The 17,590-nt window shown below is 37.0% G+C and overlaps 1 protein-coding gene across 2 annotated transcripts in view; it reads right to left on the reverse strand.

Moving 5' to 3' along the window:
* Positions 1-6,203: 6,203 nt before the first annotated feature.
* The window catches only part of nckap1l (NCK associated protein 1 like), a 135,320-nt gene continuing 123,933 nt past the window's right edge, over positions 6,204-17,590 (reverse strand). For both annotated transcript variants that reach the window (XM_039746803.1, XM_039746802.1), the window contains exons 29-31: positions 9,233-9,342; positions 8,797-8,886; positions 6,204-6,714 (exon numbers count right to left, since the gene is read on the reverse strand). In XM_039746803.1, coding sequence (XP_039602737.1) covers positions 6,598-6,714; positions 8,797-8,886; positions 9,233-9,342 — 317 coding nt within the window. In that variant the 3' untranslated portion in view covers positions 6,204-6,597. The remainder of the gene's footprint in view (positions 6,715-8,796; positions 8,887-9,232; positions 9,343-17,590) is intronic.

A 17,590-nucleotide genomic window follows, 5' to 3' on the forward strand; every position in this document is an offset into this window, starting at 1 on the left:
ACTGGGAAAAGAAAATCCGAACACATTTCTCCAGTTTTGATGTCACTACACTGGTTGCCTGTGTCATTCAGGATTGACTTTAAAATTCTGCTTATGGTTTATAAAGCCTTAAATAATCTCGCTCCATCTTATATATCGGAATGCCTGACACGTTATATTCCAAATCGTAACCTTAGATCTTCAAATGAGTGTCTCCTTATAATTCCAAAAGCTAAACTTAAAAGAAGTGGTGAGGCGGCCTTCTCCTGTTATGCACCTAAAATCTGGAATAGCCTGCCAATAGGAATTCGCCAGGCAAATACAGTAGAGCACTTTAAAACACTGCTGAAAACACATTAATTTAACATGGCCTTTTTATAACTTCACTTTAACTTAATACTGATACTCTGTATGTTCAATTCATCACAATAACTATTCATAGTGGCTCCAAAATCCATACTGACCCCAACTCTCTCTTCTGTTTCTTTTTCCGGTTTCTTTGTGGTGGCGGCCTGCGCCACCTCCACCTACTCAAAGCATCAGGATACACCAACATTGATGGACTGAAAGCCAGAAGTCTACGTGATCATCATCATCAGGTCCTTCCATGAAAACCCTAAATACAAAGAGGACTGTTTGACTTATGTTAGGTAGATTGCCCAGAGGGGACTGGGCGGTCTCGTGGTCTGGAACCCCTACAGATTTTATTTTTTCTCCAGCCTTTGGAGTTTTTTTGTTTTTTCTGTCCACCCTGGCCATCGGACCTTACTCTTATTCTATGTTAATTAATGTTGACTTATGTTTATTTTTTATTGTGCCTTCTATTTTTCTATTCATTTTGTAAAGCACTTTGAGCTACATTTTTTTGTATGAATATGTGCTATATAAATTAATGCTGATTGATTGATTGATAGCATGTGTTGCAGGAAGCTTGAGTATATCCAAACACGATTTGGCATAAGGTAGAACCAGTCCTGTTGAGGATCCCATTCTGTCACAGGGCATACTCATACATATTTATAGAATTCTTATCCTGAGGAAGGTTATTGTCAGAAGTTAAACTATTACAGCAAACATATTTTTATGTTATTGGAAGATGGGTAGGACATGACGGAAAACTGTGAGTATGAGGTGAATGTGCCAACTCCACACAAGAAGTGACTAAGTTGAAAACGGAGTCTAAGTATCTGGAGATAAGAAGCATCAATACTAACATTTCCACCATGAGAAACAGCCTTACATTTTATAGTGTGGAATTGTGTTTTTATACTGTGCGGATACATAAAAATAGATTCAAAAACAAGAAGAAAACTACACATAGTGGTATCTTACAGAACAGCATAAAGCTTCAGTATTCACAGGTATCTTTTACTAAACAAAATTAATCATTCAAGATGCTTCCGGAATTTCTGTTGTTGAGTAGAGATGTTCCATATCTTGTCAATAAGGGTAATATTGTTCTAAAGGTCTCTTTCTTTAACTTAGTAGTTTTCCTTACTGTTGATGTTCAACATAGATCCTTAGTAATTCAGTCATACAGCATTTACCTGTGATATTTTGCTGCAGATTCCAGTAATACTATCTTGAGCAGAGTTCTGTTACGCTCCATGTCCTTAACCTTCCTTCAGACCCTGGAGAAACTCTTTTGCAGGTGATACTTAGATGCATCCTAAACAGAAGTATCCGCTAAACATTCTATTACATTTTAATATGTGGGTTTTCTGATTTGAGACAATTCACAACCAAGTAATTATAGGCAGATAGCTCAGAACCTCCCCATACTTATTTGTGATCTAAAATACAGAATATGGCTTCAGGTAGGATGAAAGAGTTCATAATTGACATTTGACACAAGCTGCATGTGTTAAAGGCAGATACTTAAACAACCTTGAATAAAAACATGGTGTTTTTTATGAAAGTCCCCAACCAGCACAAAAATGGATTTCCAATAATAGTACATCATTTACTTATAGTTCAGATAGATTATTCCTCCCAATCAGGCTCTTCAATTGTCAGCATTATTCCCTATGTGAGCACTGTATCCTGTGAATAGGATTAAAGAGTTACAGCTTTGAACAGTTACCATCTCAAAGGAAGAGAAAACCTTGTAAGTAGGTACATACACAGAAATAAAATTTTTATTCAAGCAGCTCAAAGCTGCATTGAGGTGACCATCTTGTCCACTGGAACTACACATAGGTTTGAGTTTGTGAACCTTACTATATACTAGTATACAGACAGGAGATGAGGTAAGATTATTGCATTTGGTTCAAGTCTGGATTCTGCCTGGTGTTATAAGCTCGTTGTGTTGTGTATAAAGGCTCACTGAGGCACTAGAATGGGGTTGAATTCGGGCAAAGACACATGCAAGAATGACATTACAGGTAGAGAACAGTATATGGTGTGTGTGTGTGTGTGTGTGAGAGGTACTCCAGAAGAGGATTAGGCACTATACCAATGCAAAGATCAGACAGTTGCAGCTTCCCCTTGTCTCACTGGGATAGCAAGGGCAAACAGATGGTGTAAAGTTTCAGCAACCACTTTCTGGTGTTGGACATACAAAGAGAAATGTTATCCATTTAGATCTGGGAAGTAGCAAGTGACCCAAGCCCATGTGGTGTCAGTACCAAGACCATGTCACTCTTTGGCTCTCTAAAGGCAGCAGAAAGCTTAGCGGGGCAAGGAGCTATTCTCCCCAGTATAATTGTTCCTGCTGGAAGGTAGCCGGTTGCCAGTGGCTTGTGCATCACAGAATACAGATGGACTGGTAATGACCTACAGTACATTAACAGAGCAGACAGAGAGAGACATCAGCAGAAGGAGAGGTCCTGCAAACGTCTGTATTGTAGCTTTGCGATATCTGGACTGATACACACTGTATATTGATGCATGCCCTGTAAGAGCAATAAGAGAGGGGGAAAAAGAATGCAGCATCGTCTAACTGTTATAGTGAACACTGAATATTAGGAGCCTGTAGAGCTTTGCTGACCTTTGGGCAAAAGAAAACTTAGCAGTACAACGACACCAATGGCCACCACAGAGGGTTCTAGCCTGTTGCCCCAGTCCCAGTTGTGACTTCAGAATGGGTTGTAAAACTGCCTGTGAGCCATAAAGACTTTCCATCTTGGGTAAATAGGTGAGTTAGACTGGAGTCTTAACAAACAAAAAAAAATCAGAGCTACGGTCTACCCAGTAAATGTAAACAAAGGATAGGCAGGATGTGAGGATCAGAGTGCGTTTGTGTGTTTGGTAGTTTAATAAGTATAAGCAAGACATTCTACCATACAGGAAAAGACTCATGAACTGGAAGCTCCACAATGTTATCGTTTTCTCATTTACTTTATAGTAGTATTGCATGTTCTCCCTGTGTTCACTTCTCTTTAACACATCCATCCATCCATCTACTTAACCCATTTATCCAGGGCAAGATCGGAGGGAAAATGGAGCCTATCTCCCCCAGGCATAGGGCACAGGAAAGAACAACTCCTGGATAAGGAGCAAGTCTATTGCAGAGTGGACTCACACTAAGGCCAATTTCACACCAGTTGGCATGTCTTTGAACTGTGGGAGGAAACCAGAGCACCCAGAGAAAATACACAGATATATGGGGAGAACATGCAATCTCTATACAGGAAGTACGCCAGGATGCAAACTCCAGTTTCCTTTTTGAGAGGCAGCACTGCTTCCACTATGCCACCATGCCATCCAAAAATCATATTTTTTTACTTTTAGGATCCTTGGACTTATTTTGACTATGGAGGAGTGTTCTTCTAAAAGAAGCAACTTTAGTAATTGAATTACAAAAAGTTATGCTGTCATGCATTTAATGGTGTGACCTTTATTTCAGCAAAATCAAAATCTTGAAAATTAATTGTGATATTGCTCCTTGCTTTATTTTAAATTGATTTACTGCTGCAGTGTCCTGAAAATAAAAAATTGTTCTCTCTACAGAATAGCTTTATTATTTCATAGGCTTTATTATGATACAAATTAACTTTATTCATTAGAAAAACTGCTACATGTTTTTAAATTTTTATATGCCACAGTTAAGTTTTTTTCAAACAAGAGCAAATTTTTTCCCCTGAGCCAAATTTCATGTCCCTGATTGATTGCACCCAAAAGATACACTCAACTCAGTCTTCCGTCATCCTTTTTTGTAACACAGGTTTACCGCCTCTGTTATCGTCTTGATCTACGTCAGTATGTTGTCTAATCTCAACTTTTCACTAGGGGACCTGGCCACTATTTTAATCTATTCGAGTTCAATTCTGAAGCACACAACTTCCTCCCAAGATGCAGATCATAGTCCAGCTCATTAGTTCTGCCTCCTTAACAAGCTCACCTGCAGGTATGACGAAGGTTTGTTTCCTAGCAATATTTAACCCTTTATCCCTAACGTGGCAACTGTGTAACCAATGTACATAGCAGAACTTCAAACAAAAAAGCTGCCCGGCAAGAAAAAAAAATGTACGTAAATCTTTTAATATATAGCCAGAATAACCAGTGTTTCTTATTAATACATTTTACTTTATTCTATATAAATTAACTTTATTTCATTTTTATCATATTTATATATAAATATATAATCAAGTATAAGTACATGTTAATGTGGCTCAAGCATATTTTAAAGTAGCAAGCTGTCAGCTCTGAGTTTCTTAAGTTATTTATTATTTTATCATTCAAATCAAAGCAAAATCATTTAATAATGGATGGTTGCTATTATTTATAGTAAAGATAATGTAGAAATTATCCTTGCTATTATTACAAAGTTAATGTAAAATACAGAAATACATAGCTTAATTTTATTAAGTTTTTTTTGCGTTTAAAATTTAAAGACAGTTATTACATACAGTATCTTAGGCTAGTGCAATGGCACAGTGGTGAGTTCCTAGTAGTGGGCCTTGGTTTTAAATCCTAGTCTGGGCACTGTCTCGATAGCGTTGGTAAGATTTAAGATAGATACTATTTTTTCCAGAGACTGTTTTGCTCCCACTTCTCAAAGGGCATACTTGATAGACTGCTTGACAATTGAAGCTATATCCAAATGAGGAGGTGCATATGTGTGAGTGACTGGGAATGTGCTCAGTGATCACCTAGTGCCCATTCTGTTTTGGTTCCTGCAAGCGGTAAAAGTCACATACAGTATATAAATTCCAGGCCCCTTAATCCCTGCATTGGAATATGAAGATTTTGTTACTTTTTCCTGATCTCTTTATAAATTGGATAGTGGGTGTTCAGATAATCTTTAGTGCTTTGCATGGTTGACATTTCAAGAAAGCTATTTTGAAAGGCAAATTACATTAATACAATCCAAAAGAAATTAAACATGATATTAAATTTATTCTGTATATTTTATCATTATGTCAACTATTATTTTTCTGCATTATGGTTTTAAGTTGTATTTAAAATAAATTATATTTGTTATGCTGTTATTCTTAACAGTTACAATTAATTGTCATTTGAATTATTTGTTTATTATTATTATTACAAAGAAAAACTTCCACCACTTTTGATGGGGTTGTTGTGTAAATATAAGCAATTTAAAATTAATAATATGTTTTTAACACATCTGTTTTGAAAAATCATGAATATGATTCTCAGTGCAGCCAGTATAAAGAATTAGTAATTGGAGGTGTCAAATGAATTATTTGATCATTTCTGTCCTGCTGCTTCCCCAAGTACAATTTCTATGCATGGTGTTTTTTTTTTTTTATCATGTTCTAGGTCGTATCAAACCTCTTTCTGTTTTTCAGTTATACTGTTAATTATTATCATTAGTACAGTACAGGGTGACTCAAAATTATGTTAACACTGATGGTACTGCTGTGTATATACTGTACGTACATACAATATTTGTGGACAATTTATGTGCCACATGTGTTGAACATGATGGCAAACAGGTTGAGACATTCCTGTAAATCATCCTGCACATATGAAGTATGTTTTGCCCAGAGGGGACTGGGCAGTCTTATGGTCTGGTATCCCTACAGATTTTATTTTTTTCTCCAGCCGTCTGGAGTTTTTTTTTTTTTGTTTTTTCTGTCCCCCCTGGCTATTGGACCTTACTCTTATTCAAAGTTAATTAATGTTGATTTATTTTCTTTTCTTATTGTGTCTTTTATTTTTCTATTCTTTATTATGTAAAGCACCTTGAGCTACTGTTTGTATGAAAATGTGCTATATAAATAAATGTTGTTGTTGTTGTTTGTGAATAAATTGTTTCCGCCATTCAAATGTTAACATAGTTTTGACTCACCCTGTATATACTGTAAAGTTTACATTTATATTATATACATTATTATAGGAATTAAAAATTGGATTACCTCAGCAGAACTGAAGAGTTAGAATCAGCTAAAATTGTTCAAATATTAACAGAAAGTTAAAGAAGTAAGACTTGAATCTTGTGGTGATAAGTTTTATATGTTAGTCAAACAATGGGCAAATCAGGGTTCAGTGGCCTTTTACTACTACTTCTTGTGTTCATGAATGTTTACAAATAAAATACTGAAGTTTAAGAAGCTTTCCTCTTTTACCATAAATGAAATGCATTTTCTCAAAATTTATTTCTGATTGCAGCAGTTTTCTGGGTATCTTATATTTGGGTCAGGCATCTCGTTGTCAGCCCAGTGTTATCGGAGCAATCTTATAAACATCCCGGTATGCATTACGTAAGAGGACATATGGAAAGCAGCTCTCTAGCATGTCCTGGGTGAGAAAAGGTGACTCTTCCACAATCTGAAAGAAGAGAGGTATAGTAAATACATTTTAATAGAAAATAGATGGTTAAAAATATCTTAAAAGATATGATGCTTAACCTCCTTTAGAAGATATTATCCAAAAAAGTATAAAACTAAATAAGCTCTATGGCCTTCAAAATACAATGTTTGTACAATGTTCAATCTTGTGTTATTTTACTAGCTAGATAGTGCATTTTTAGAAGTGTTGATTATAACCTCAGCTTTAATTAGTGCTGTTATTTATAAGTGTATGAGGTTTGAATAATGTATCTTTGTCTCTTCTGTCTTCAATTACTGTGTAACAACCAATTGTCACATATACGGTATAGTCCACATATTTCCATGTATTTACTATATGTACTGTAACATTACATACACATATATATAATATATAAGAATTAGCTACCAAAACTAATTGTTTCGTAGTATAACAAGAATCTGCAAAAGTGTTAAAAATTAGCCAATTTACTAGTGAATAGTGATAGTTTCAATGTGTGTAATGTTGTAAAATATTGGTTAGCACTTTCTTTCAGTTTAAATGATACAGCCAATCTGCATTTTTTCTAATAGTAAGCGCAGAAAGTGTCTTTGCCTAAGTTTTATTCTAGGAGTGATATTTATTTTTTTTTAATCACAAAAAGATTTTTGCATTTAACTTTTTTAATTGACTGTTGTTTTGTTTCACAAGGAAAATTTAAGATTAGTCTGCCATATCAAATAAAATATCTTAATTTTTTTTTTTGCAGATGTAACTTTGTCAGAGTCTAGGCTGGGAACAACTATTGCTTATCAAATTACCTGTACTTTAATGTTAAAATAAAAGAGAACTGCATTTATAAATGTTCTATCTTGGAGTCTGCTAAAAGACACCTGAAGGACTCTGAGATGGTGAGAAATAAGATTCTCTGGTCTGATGAGACCAAGATAGAACTTTTTGGCCTTAATTCTAAGCGGTATGTGTGGAGACAACCAGGCACTGCTCATCACTTGTCCAATACAGCCCCCACAGTGAAGCATGGCGGTGGCAGCATCATGTTGTGGGGTGTTTTTCAGGTGCAGGGACAGGATGACTGGTTGCAATCGAGGGAAAGATGAATGCGCCAAGTACAGGGATATCCTGAACAAAAACCTTCTCCAGAGTGCTAAGGACCTCAGACTGGGCCGAAGGTTTACCTTCCAACAAGACAATGACCCTAAGCACACAGCTAAAATAACGAAGGAGTGGCTTCACAACAACTCTGTGACTGTTCTTGAATGGCCCAGCCAGAGCCCTGACTTAAACCCAATTGAGCATCTCTGGAGAGACCTAAAAATGGCTGTCCACCAACGTTTACCATCCAACCTGACTGAGCTGGAGAGGATCTGCAAGGAGGAATGGCAGAGGATCCCCAAATCCAGGTGTGAAAAACATGTTGCATCTTTCCCAAGAAGACTCATGGCTGTATTAGCTCAAAAGGGTGCTTCTACTAAATACTGAGCAAAGGGTCTGAATACTTAGGACCATGTGATATTTCAGTTTTTCTTTTTTAATAAATCTGCAACAATTTCAAAAATTCTTTTTTATTTGTCAATATGGGGTGCTGTGTGTACATTAATGAGGGAAAAAATTAATTTAAATGATTTTAGCAAATGGCTGCAATATAACAAAGAGTGAAAAATTGAAGGGGGTCTGAATACTTTCCGTACCCACTGTATATATGTATATATTCCATTGTTTTTTGTAATTTTAACTTTATTATATTCTACAGTAATGTTAAAAAGTTGTTTAAATGAGTAATGTACAGTTTATAAATACATGAACTCATCCATTTGATGGGTATTATTTATAATGTGAGCTTTATATTTAAATAATGGGCAATTAGTTCTTTCTTTGAATGATATTAATGCTGCATATTCCTTTTGTTATTGTACGGAAGTGGTTAGAGAAGACTTGTTGGTGCACATGGCTTCTCTGAATGGCTTACTGGTCTTTATTACTTACAGCAGATTGTACAAAGATACACATTACTGACACAGCAGTCTTACCTAACTTTTTATTCTTGGAGCAGCTATATGAATTAAATTATTTAAAAAAGCTTACCAAGTGCAACATAAGATAAACAGAGTCTCTATTTCTGGTCTCAAGGCGCTCCATGTTCTGTCCAAGCTGTAGGAGTGCTGATGATGCAATCTAATTGAGAGAAGTGACACAGCTGAGATTTGGCCAAACAGTGCAGGAGCAGAGCTGACAGGAATAGTTTCTGTGCATAAAACTGATGCCTTAAATGTAATTGTATTCAATTGCCATTTTGCTGGATTGGGCTTCTTCGTCTTTTACATGTGTTAATCTGAGACATTATCAGATGAGGACATTATACTTAATTAAGAATTACTACACTTTGACCTTTAGCAGATTAAATGATTTTTACAGGTATTTGATATAAAACCCTGAAACTGTTCAGTAGAAACAGAGTGCAGACTAGGAAAGTTAGTTCTAAGAACAAATTTAACATACTGTCCATAACCTAACCACTCACCAAGAGAAATTCCTTCAGGTGTTCCTCGATGTTCTTGTTGTGTACAGTGAAGAGAGCAGCAGCCAATTGATTGATGGCAGTAGAGAGACAATGAATGTTATTTGCATGTCCTGTGGAAAAGGAGAAAGCCATGAAAAAGGGCTTCTACTGTTTAACAGTTTATTGTACAACCATCATTTTACACTGAAGGAGGGGAGCATACTTGAATAATAATGTTTCGTCTCATCAGCAATGTTTTAAATAAGTAAAATCTTTTGTTACACTTCCGTTTTTCTCACTTTTTAATAAGAGGGGTTATGAACCCCTCTATGGAAACAATTTCTATAGCTGCACCCTGTTACCGACAGGCATAATTTCTAAACTGTTTAATGCTTCTTTTCTTTCAATTGACTTCTTGTATTCCTAACCTTCTGCTTGTTGTTTATTGACTTCAATTGTGCTTATCCTTTTAGTTTTGTGAATGTGATAAATTAGGCCTGGTTTTGATTAGCTTTTATTTTGAAGTTGGTTATACAATTTCCATTTATTAACTACACCACTGCTAGTTGTGATTTCAACTTCTAGACAATTCCTGAAATCTGTAAAATAATATAAGGCACAATTAACAGTAACGTGCAGTAGTTTCTAGGTGAAGATTTCTTTAGTGGGTATTAAGCAATGTTTTCCAATATGGCATTACAGCTCTCCTTAGAAATTGCTTGTCTTGAATAATTTATGATGGAACTGATTTTCTTGCTGTTCAGCTTCTGTTAAATGTATCACAGAATCAGAACAATAATATATAATGAGCTTACAATAACCCAACCATTTTCTTACCCGCTGAATCCGAATACAGGGGTCTGCCGGAGACAAACCCAGCCAACACAGGGCACAAGGCAGGAACCAATCCTGGGCAGGGTGCCAACCCACCGCAGGACACACACAAACGGGCCAATTTAGAATCACCAATCCACCTAAACTGCATGTCTTTGGATTGTGGGAGGAAACCCACGCAGACACGGGGAGAACATGCAAACTCCACGCAGGGAGGACCCGGGAAGCGAACCCGGATCTCCTAACTGCGCGGCAGCAGCACTACCACTGCGCCACCGTGCCGCCCGCTTACAATAACACACAAATAAAATTATGATCTGAGTTCACACGGATACTATAGCTGTCATATTGTAATGATCTGTTACATATTTTTTATCATTTGCAATAGAAGTAAAATGTTTGTGCTAATGTTAATGAAGAGCAAAAACATTTTCCTATTTCCTTTGGTTTTGCTCCTCCACAAAAGAAAAAAAATTCAAGCACTTTAACTTTCAAAAACAATTTATGTATATTAATGAATTAAACATAACTGAATAAATTACTGTTTTACTTTTTATATATGTAATTACTGATTTGTCAGCACCTACATTGTCATATTTCAGTGGGGTATAGTCTTCAGCATTAAAAAAAAACTAAGTAAAAAAAGAAATAGCATATGGAAGAGACACAGTAAAAAGAAGTAAAAATGTATTTAATTTAGTTAGCAGTAATGAGAAGTCAAGCAAAATGACACCTTTTATTGGCTAACTAAAAAGATTACAATATGCAGGCTTTCAAGGAAGTTTAGGCCCTTTCTTCATGCAAGAGGTAATTACTGAGTTGCCTCGAAAGCTTGCATATTGTAATCTTTTTAGTTAGCCAATAAAAGGTGTCATTTTGCTTGACTTCTCATTACATTTAGTTAGCAGTTAATGTAAAATATAAAAGCCTGTCTACTTATACATTTAGCAATACAGTATGTGTTGTAGATAAAAGGCTTCTCAATTAGCAGGAGTCGATATAAATAAGATCCATGGCTTATCCACAATTTGGAGAGTTGATGATGCTTTTCTCTGTGGATTCCATCTCCTGAGAGTGATATGTAGAAGAGCAGCACATTGTACCTGATTAGGCTGGCAGGGACTGAAATAGTCCCACCCAACACCTGAAGGCAGGGACTGATGTAGACCGAAGGTACGGATTTTATATGGTGCAATTTAAATACAGTATGAGCTGTGCTATTTTCATAGTCAATTGATAAAATGTTTGGTGCAGCGGATTAACAGAGACTGGTGCACAAAATAAGCATGCCATATTTAATTTCAACAAGAGACATACAATTATAGCAGAACTGAGACCGAATTGTGATAGCACAATATGGAGATTGTAACCCTGAACTGGATACACGGTTTATGTAGTGAATGATTGGATACTTAATACTGTGCGGTGAAAGCCCCTCCAGGACAAGGACAAGAATCAACCAGAGTACAGTCAGAAATGACAAATATTCAGAATTTTACACTAAAATGCTGCAACTATACTCTTTCTTTTGTGTACGTTTTTAAAATACTATGATTCATTTGGTCTCTTTTTAAGGTAGTATTTAATCATTGAAAACACTGGTGACTTAGGAGCCAAATTTCAGGTGCTATTTATGACCACTTAATCATTTTATTGACCAAATTAATTCCATTACAGATTTGTAGGGGCCTGGAGTTTATCCACGATAGTTATATCTGTAAATAAATTATAATATAGGGTGTTTTGTTTCTGTTGAAATTTTCTAGTATGGTGAGTTTGCTTAAATTACCAATAGGTATTATACAGTACTTAAATAAAGTCTCACACTGCTCTATAAAGAGAACATTTACCTTTATGTTTGTATATGTACAGTTATACAATACAATACAGTTTATTTTTGTATAGCCCAAAATCACACAGGAAGTGCCGCAATGGGCTTTAACAGGCCCTGCCTCTTGACAGCCCCCCAGCCTTGACTCTCTGAGAAGACAAGGAAAAACTCCCAATAAAAACCTTGTAGGGAAAAATGGAAGAAACCTCGGGAAAGGCAGTTCAAAGAGAGACCCCTTTCCAGGTAGGTTGGGCGTGCAGTGGGTGTCAAAAGTAGGGGGTCAATACAATACAATATACAGAACAGAACAAATCCTTAATACAGCATAATAATAAAAATTTTAGAAGTACGGTTTAATAGTAGATGATATGACATAATTAGGTTTGGATATTTTTAGAGTCCTGGAGACCTCATCCATCTAGCTGCCTCCCCATTTGGCCATGCCACGGCTGAAACGTTGCTCCGATGAAAGGACCCCTAAGGACCCCTAGGATATATGTGGCAGATGTGTTTACCTATTGTACATTACAATTTTAAGAGGCACTGTAACTGCAATACAGTCTTTAATTCCGGATGGCACATAGGCAGGTTAGGTAGATAATGGTTTAGTTGTCCCAAGGGGAACATTTTTACAGAAGCTTAATTAATAAAACAAAATGGTAACACTTTAGTTTAGGTAATGCAGATTGCATCTATTACTCAACTACTTTTGTGTATCAAGACCTTAACAAACACTTATTTGGGTTTTCATAACACTATTTGGGTCTTCCTAGGACTTACAAAGCATCAGTAAAGTGTTTATTCATGTCTCCAGTGTGACCTACTAATAAAACTTCACTTTGCAGTGGTCTCAGGTGGCTTAACTGAGACACATTTCTCTTGATATTACATATTTAGTGTAAGACCTGTGTATCCTTCATATTAACAGGTAATTTTACTTTCATGTCAATATGCCACATTGCACAGAGACGAATAACCAACCTATTGATGTTTTTATAAGTGTTGTGAAGACCAAAATAAGAATTTACTATGGTCTTGTTACATAAGAGTAAATGAATAATAGATGGATTTTTGCAGTACCTACACTAAAATGTTACCAAATAAAAATTGTAACAAGAAACAATAACTGCCCTGAAATACATATGACAGTTACTAGTCACAGTGAGACCTGATAAAGACATAGCTTTATTGGTATAAAGTAGAGTTTCTTGAAACACTTCTATTGAATAGTTTATTGGTCAGAAGCATTTATTGTGTGTCAGAGAGGATGCACAGCATTGCTCATAGTAGCACTCAGTGTTATCTTCACTTACTTTTTCACTACTACCTTTGGCAGATCAAAAGGGTGTCCCATAACTGAATCTGCCTTCTTAATCAGCCTGTTGGTTTGGTGGGCCTCTCTTGAGGTGCTGTTACTGGCCCAGCATGCCACTAGTTATCACAGAGTGGTAGAACAGGTAAACGATGTCACTATTCATTTTAAAGGAATGCAGTCGCCTAAGAAAAAAGTCACTTCTTCTCATTTTTGTATTTTTGCTCAGTGTTACTACGTAGACCAGTCCAGCCTGTCATTGATGTGGACCCCCAAGTACTAGTAGCAATGCTGCACCTCTACATCCACTCCCTGAATCGTGCCCAAGCATACAGACTCTTTGCTGTTGTAAAAGGCAATACACCCCATTAGTGCAGAACCTTTGACTGAATGTCAGCAAGATCATGAACTGATGTTTTATTTATAGTCTGAGGTGTACAGGGTGAAGACAAAAAGTGACAGTGCTGTTGCTTGTTGTGATTGAGCCTCACAAAGTATGGCCCAAGCTTAGCCCTTAACAGGGATTGCTGGATGATGTTAAAGTATTCAGCGACTTGTTTAGAAACACAAAGTGAGTCAGACATGGATCAGACCAAAAAAACTTAAGTATAAAGTTTAGCACCCTAGTTGCTGTCAAACTGCCAAATTTACTTGAAATAGTATTTAACTTTCAATTCAATATATACATTATACTTCTTGTCAAAAGAACTCCTTTAATTCTCTCTAGTGTATCCATCCATCCATTATCCAGCCTGCTATATCCCAACTACAGGGTCACGGGGGTCTGCTGGAGCCAATCCCAGCCAACACAGGGCACAAGGCACACACACACCCACACACCAAGCACATACTAGGGACAATTTAGAATCGCCAATGCACCTAACCTGCATGTTTTTTGGACTATGGGAGGAAACCGGAGTACCCGGAGGAAACCCACGCAGACACAGGGAGAACATGCAAACTCCACATGAACCGGGTCTCCTAACTGCGAGGCAGCAGCGCTACCACTGCACCAACGTGCTGCCCCTCTCTAGTACTGTATATCTACTATAATAATGATAGCCATTATATGTGATTTATTAAGTGTGACTGAGCTTTTTATTTTTATGATTTGATGCCGGTGGCGCAGTGGTAGCGCTGCTGCCTCGCAGTTAGGAGACCCGGGTTCGCTTCCCGGGTCCTCCCTGCGTGGAGTTTGCATGTTCTCCCCGTGTCTGCGTGGGTTTCCTCCCACAATCCAAAGACATGCAGGTTTGGTGGATTGGCGATTCTAAATTGGCCCTAGTGTGTGCTTGGTGTGTGGATGTGTTTGTGTGTGTCCTGCGGTGGGTTGGCACCCTGCCCAGGATTGGTTCCTGCCTTGTGCCCTGTGTTGGCTGGGTTTGGCTCCAGCAGACCCCCGTGACCCTATTCGGATTCAGCGGGTTAGAAAATGGATGGATGGATTTGATGCCAGGACAGTCTCCTCCCATGGGTTCTTAATAGAGTTTAGCTTATTTTTCCATATCTCTTTCTGTCACACTATTTATTTTATAAGGTGCTTTGAAATGTGTTTTCTGCTATAAACGCAAAAACATGGATTTCAGCAAAAATAAACCTATTTAAATAACAGTCTCTTCTTATATCCTAAACACATGCACTTGGTATTAAGTTACATGTCTATATTGGCTTAATGTAAATGAGTTTGAATTTGTGCGTGAGTATTAGAACATTAGAACAATCTACATGAGAACAGGCCATTTAGCCTAACAAAGGTTGAACCAGTTATATCCACTTCATTCTTCCGAAAAGGCATCAAGTATAGTTTTTAAAGTCTCTAAATTTCTACTGTCTACCATACTATTTGGTCACTAATTACATGTGTCTGTGGGTCTTGGTGTAAAGAAAAACCCTAATGTTTGTGTGAAATGTAATGCTGTCGTTCACTTTTTCCTGGCAAAATTGTCCTCAGTTACACAGCAATTACAACTTTTTTTATCTCCAATACCCACCAATACAGACTGCTTTTGCATCTAGACTCCTGTGCAGTGGCACTCCTTACATTCTTCTTAGTGCCAAGATGTGAACTTCTAAACTCCCCATCTACATTAATTACAGATATATTCGCTTTGCATTTAAAACACAAGTGGATGCCTGTGCTGCATGACTATGCAACATAGACATTCTTCATACATGCATTCAAAATGAAAATTATAATTCTGTTAGTAGAATATTGAAAGCATGCTACTAAAACTTATGCAGGTTTCACATTAACAAATGAAATCTCAACAAAACAGGGTCCAGCTAGGTAATCCAATGGAATTTCAGTTTGGAATAACTGATCTGATAAAAATTGTGTTTGGGGGCAGTACTTCAATATTTTGATTTGAAAGCAACTGTAATTTTATTATTAAACATGGGACATAAGTATTGTAGGGTTCCCAATTTACACAGCTTTACCTGCTAATCATGTGCTATAATGGGCAAAAAAAAAATTATTGCAGAACTATTTTTAAGTACCTACTGTAGCTGGAAGCAAGCCAGCGAGTATCTACTTTTTACTTTCTCGCATATGAAGTACAGGGAAAGTTTTGTAAACGTCCAAAAATCTGACCTTGAGATTTTGATGAATCTTGACATTTTAGACCTCCCTGAGTCCGATTTACTTTCTCTGAAGGAAAGTATTGTAATCATCCAAAAATTCTATTTCGCAATTTTGATGAATGTCAACGTTTTAGACCTCCCTTAGTCTGAAAATACCATTTTTGGAATTATGCCTGTCTGTGGTGTGTGTGTGTAAACACGATAACTTTAGTATGCTTTCACTTAGGTCAACCAGCTTTTGCATAAAAGTATTAGGTATTAGGTATTTATTCATGGAGCTGCAGTCCGATTTATTCAACTTTATTTTTAAAATATATTATTAATTTGATTTGATTTGTTGTTGATGGTTATTTTAATGCACATAATGCAAAAATATAGTCATTGTCTTGTGGTTTACTCTTCAAATATCAGTCTCCATATCTGACTATACAAGAAAGTCAAGGGGATTCCCGATATTTAAGAAATAAAATTATTATCCCATTCTTTTTCTATTTCACCTATACAGTCAGACATTATACTCATCATAGGTAAATATATATTTTATAGCCAATCTTACTGAAATGGTACCTTTTATTATTTGGCTGACTGATGTGAATCATACTTAAGTTTAAGTAAGAAACTGTTTTAATTATGGTTTCTATTTTTTCTTCTGCTTGAAGAAATATATTTTTTCACTATATAAGTCCTTAGACTAAGCATTTACCTGAAATCTATACTAATAAAAGGCAAAGCCCTGACTGACTGACTGACTGACTCACTGACTGACTCACTGACTCATCACTAATTCTCCAAGTTCCCGTGTAGGTAGAAGGCTGAAATTTGTCAGGCTCATTCCTTACAGGTTACTTACAAAAGTTTAGCAGGTTTCATTTCGAAATTCTACGTGTAATGGTCATAATTGAATCCTACTTACGTACATATATACGTCCATAGCCTGCAGCTCGGTCGCCGTGTAAGACGGCCTGCCTATATTGCGTCCCCCATCCCCACGCCTCCGATGTAATTGACTGCTTGCCAATATAAGGCCGTCTGTCGCTCCGGTCTCTTCATTCCCTTCTTTGCTTCACCACGGTATTCACGTCTCGGTGCTAATAACTGCAGCCTTTTTATTTAATCCACGACTTCGCTGTTTCATTGTTCGTTTATTATGATTATAGTTATTGTGTAGGAATTTTAGACTTAGTTTACTGTTCAGGTACCCATTTCCTTGCGGCGTTGTGTCCCCCATCCCCACGCCTCCCACATAATTGACTGCCTGCCCATATAAGGCTGTCCTTCGCCCCGGTCTCTTCATTCCCTTCTTTGGTTCACCACGGTATTCACATCTCCCTGCTGATAACTGCAGCCTTTTTATTTAATCCACGACTTCTCCGCTGTTTCATTGTTCGTTTATTATGATTATAGTTATTGTGTAGGTATTTTAGACTTACTTTACATTGTTCAGGTACCCATTTCCTTAATCGTTCCAACCGTACCCCCATTAGCATGTCTATCGAGGTGATCACCACCGATCAAAGAACTGTCACTTACCAAGTGGTTTCCATGCCCGGAGATGCCGCCTGCCTTTTACATTCTCTGCGTTACATATTGCACGGCCATATCAGGCTCACTCTTGATACATTGTGTCTTATGTATTGAATGACTGGGACAGGTTCAAGGTGTGGACTGATGACGGTACAGGAGATAATTATACTACACAGGAACACTAGAAGAGTGAAATGCTTAAGCCCTTCACCTATGCATCTGCATGTGAGTTGATGGCTGCCGCTGAATTGTTCGGTTGTCGCTTTCAAGTGTACTGAAATGGCCAAATATTTTA

The sequence above is a fragment of the Polypterus senegalus genome, chromosome 3 (assembly GCF_016835505.1).
Source record: "Polypterus senegalus isolate Bchr_013 chromosome 3, ASM1683550v1, whole genome shotgun sequence".
Taxonomy (NCBI): domain Eukaryota; kingdom Metazoa; phylum Chordata; class Cladistia; order Polypteriformes; family Polypteridae; genus Polypterus; species Polypterus senegalus.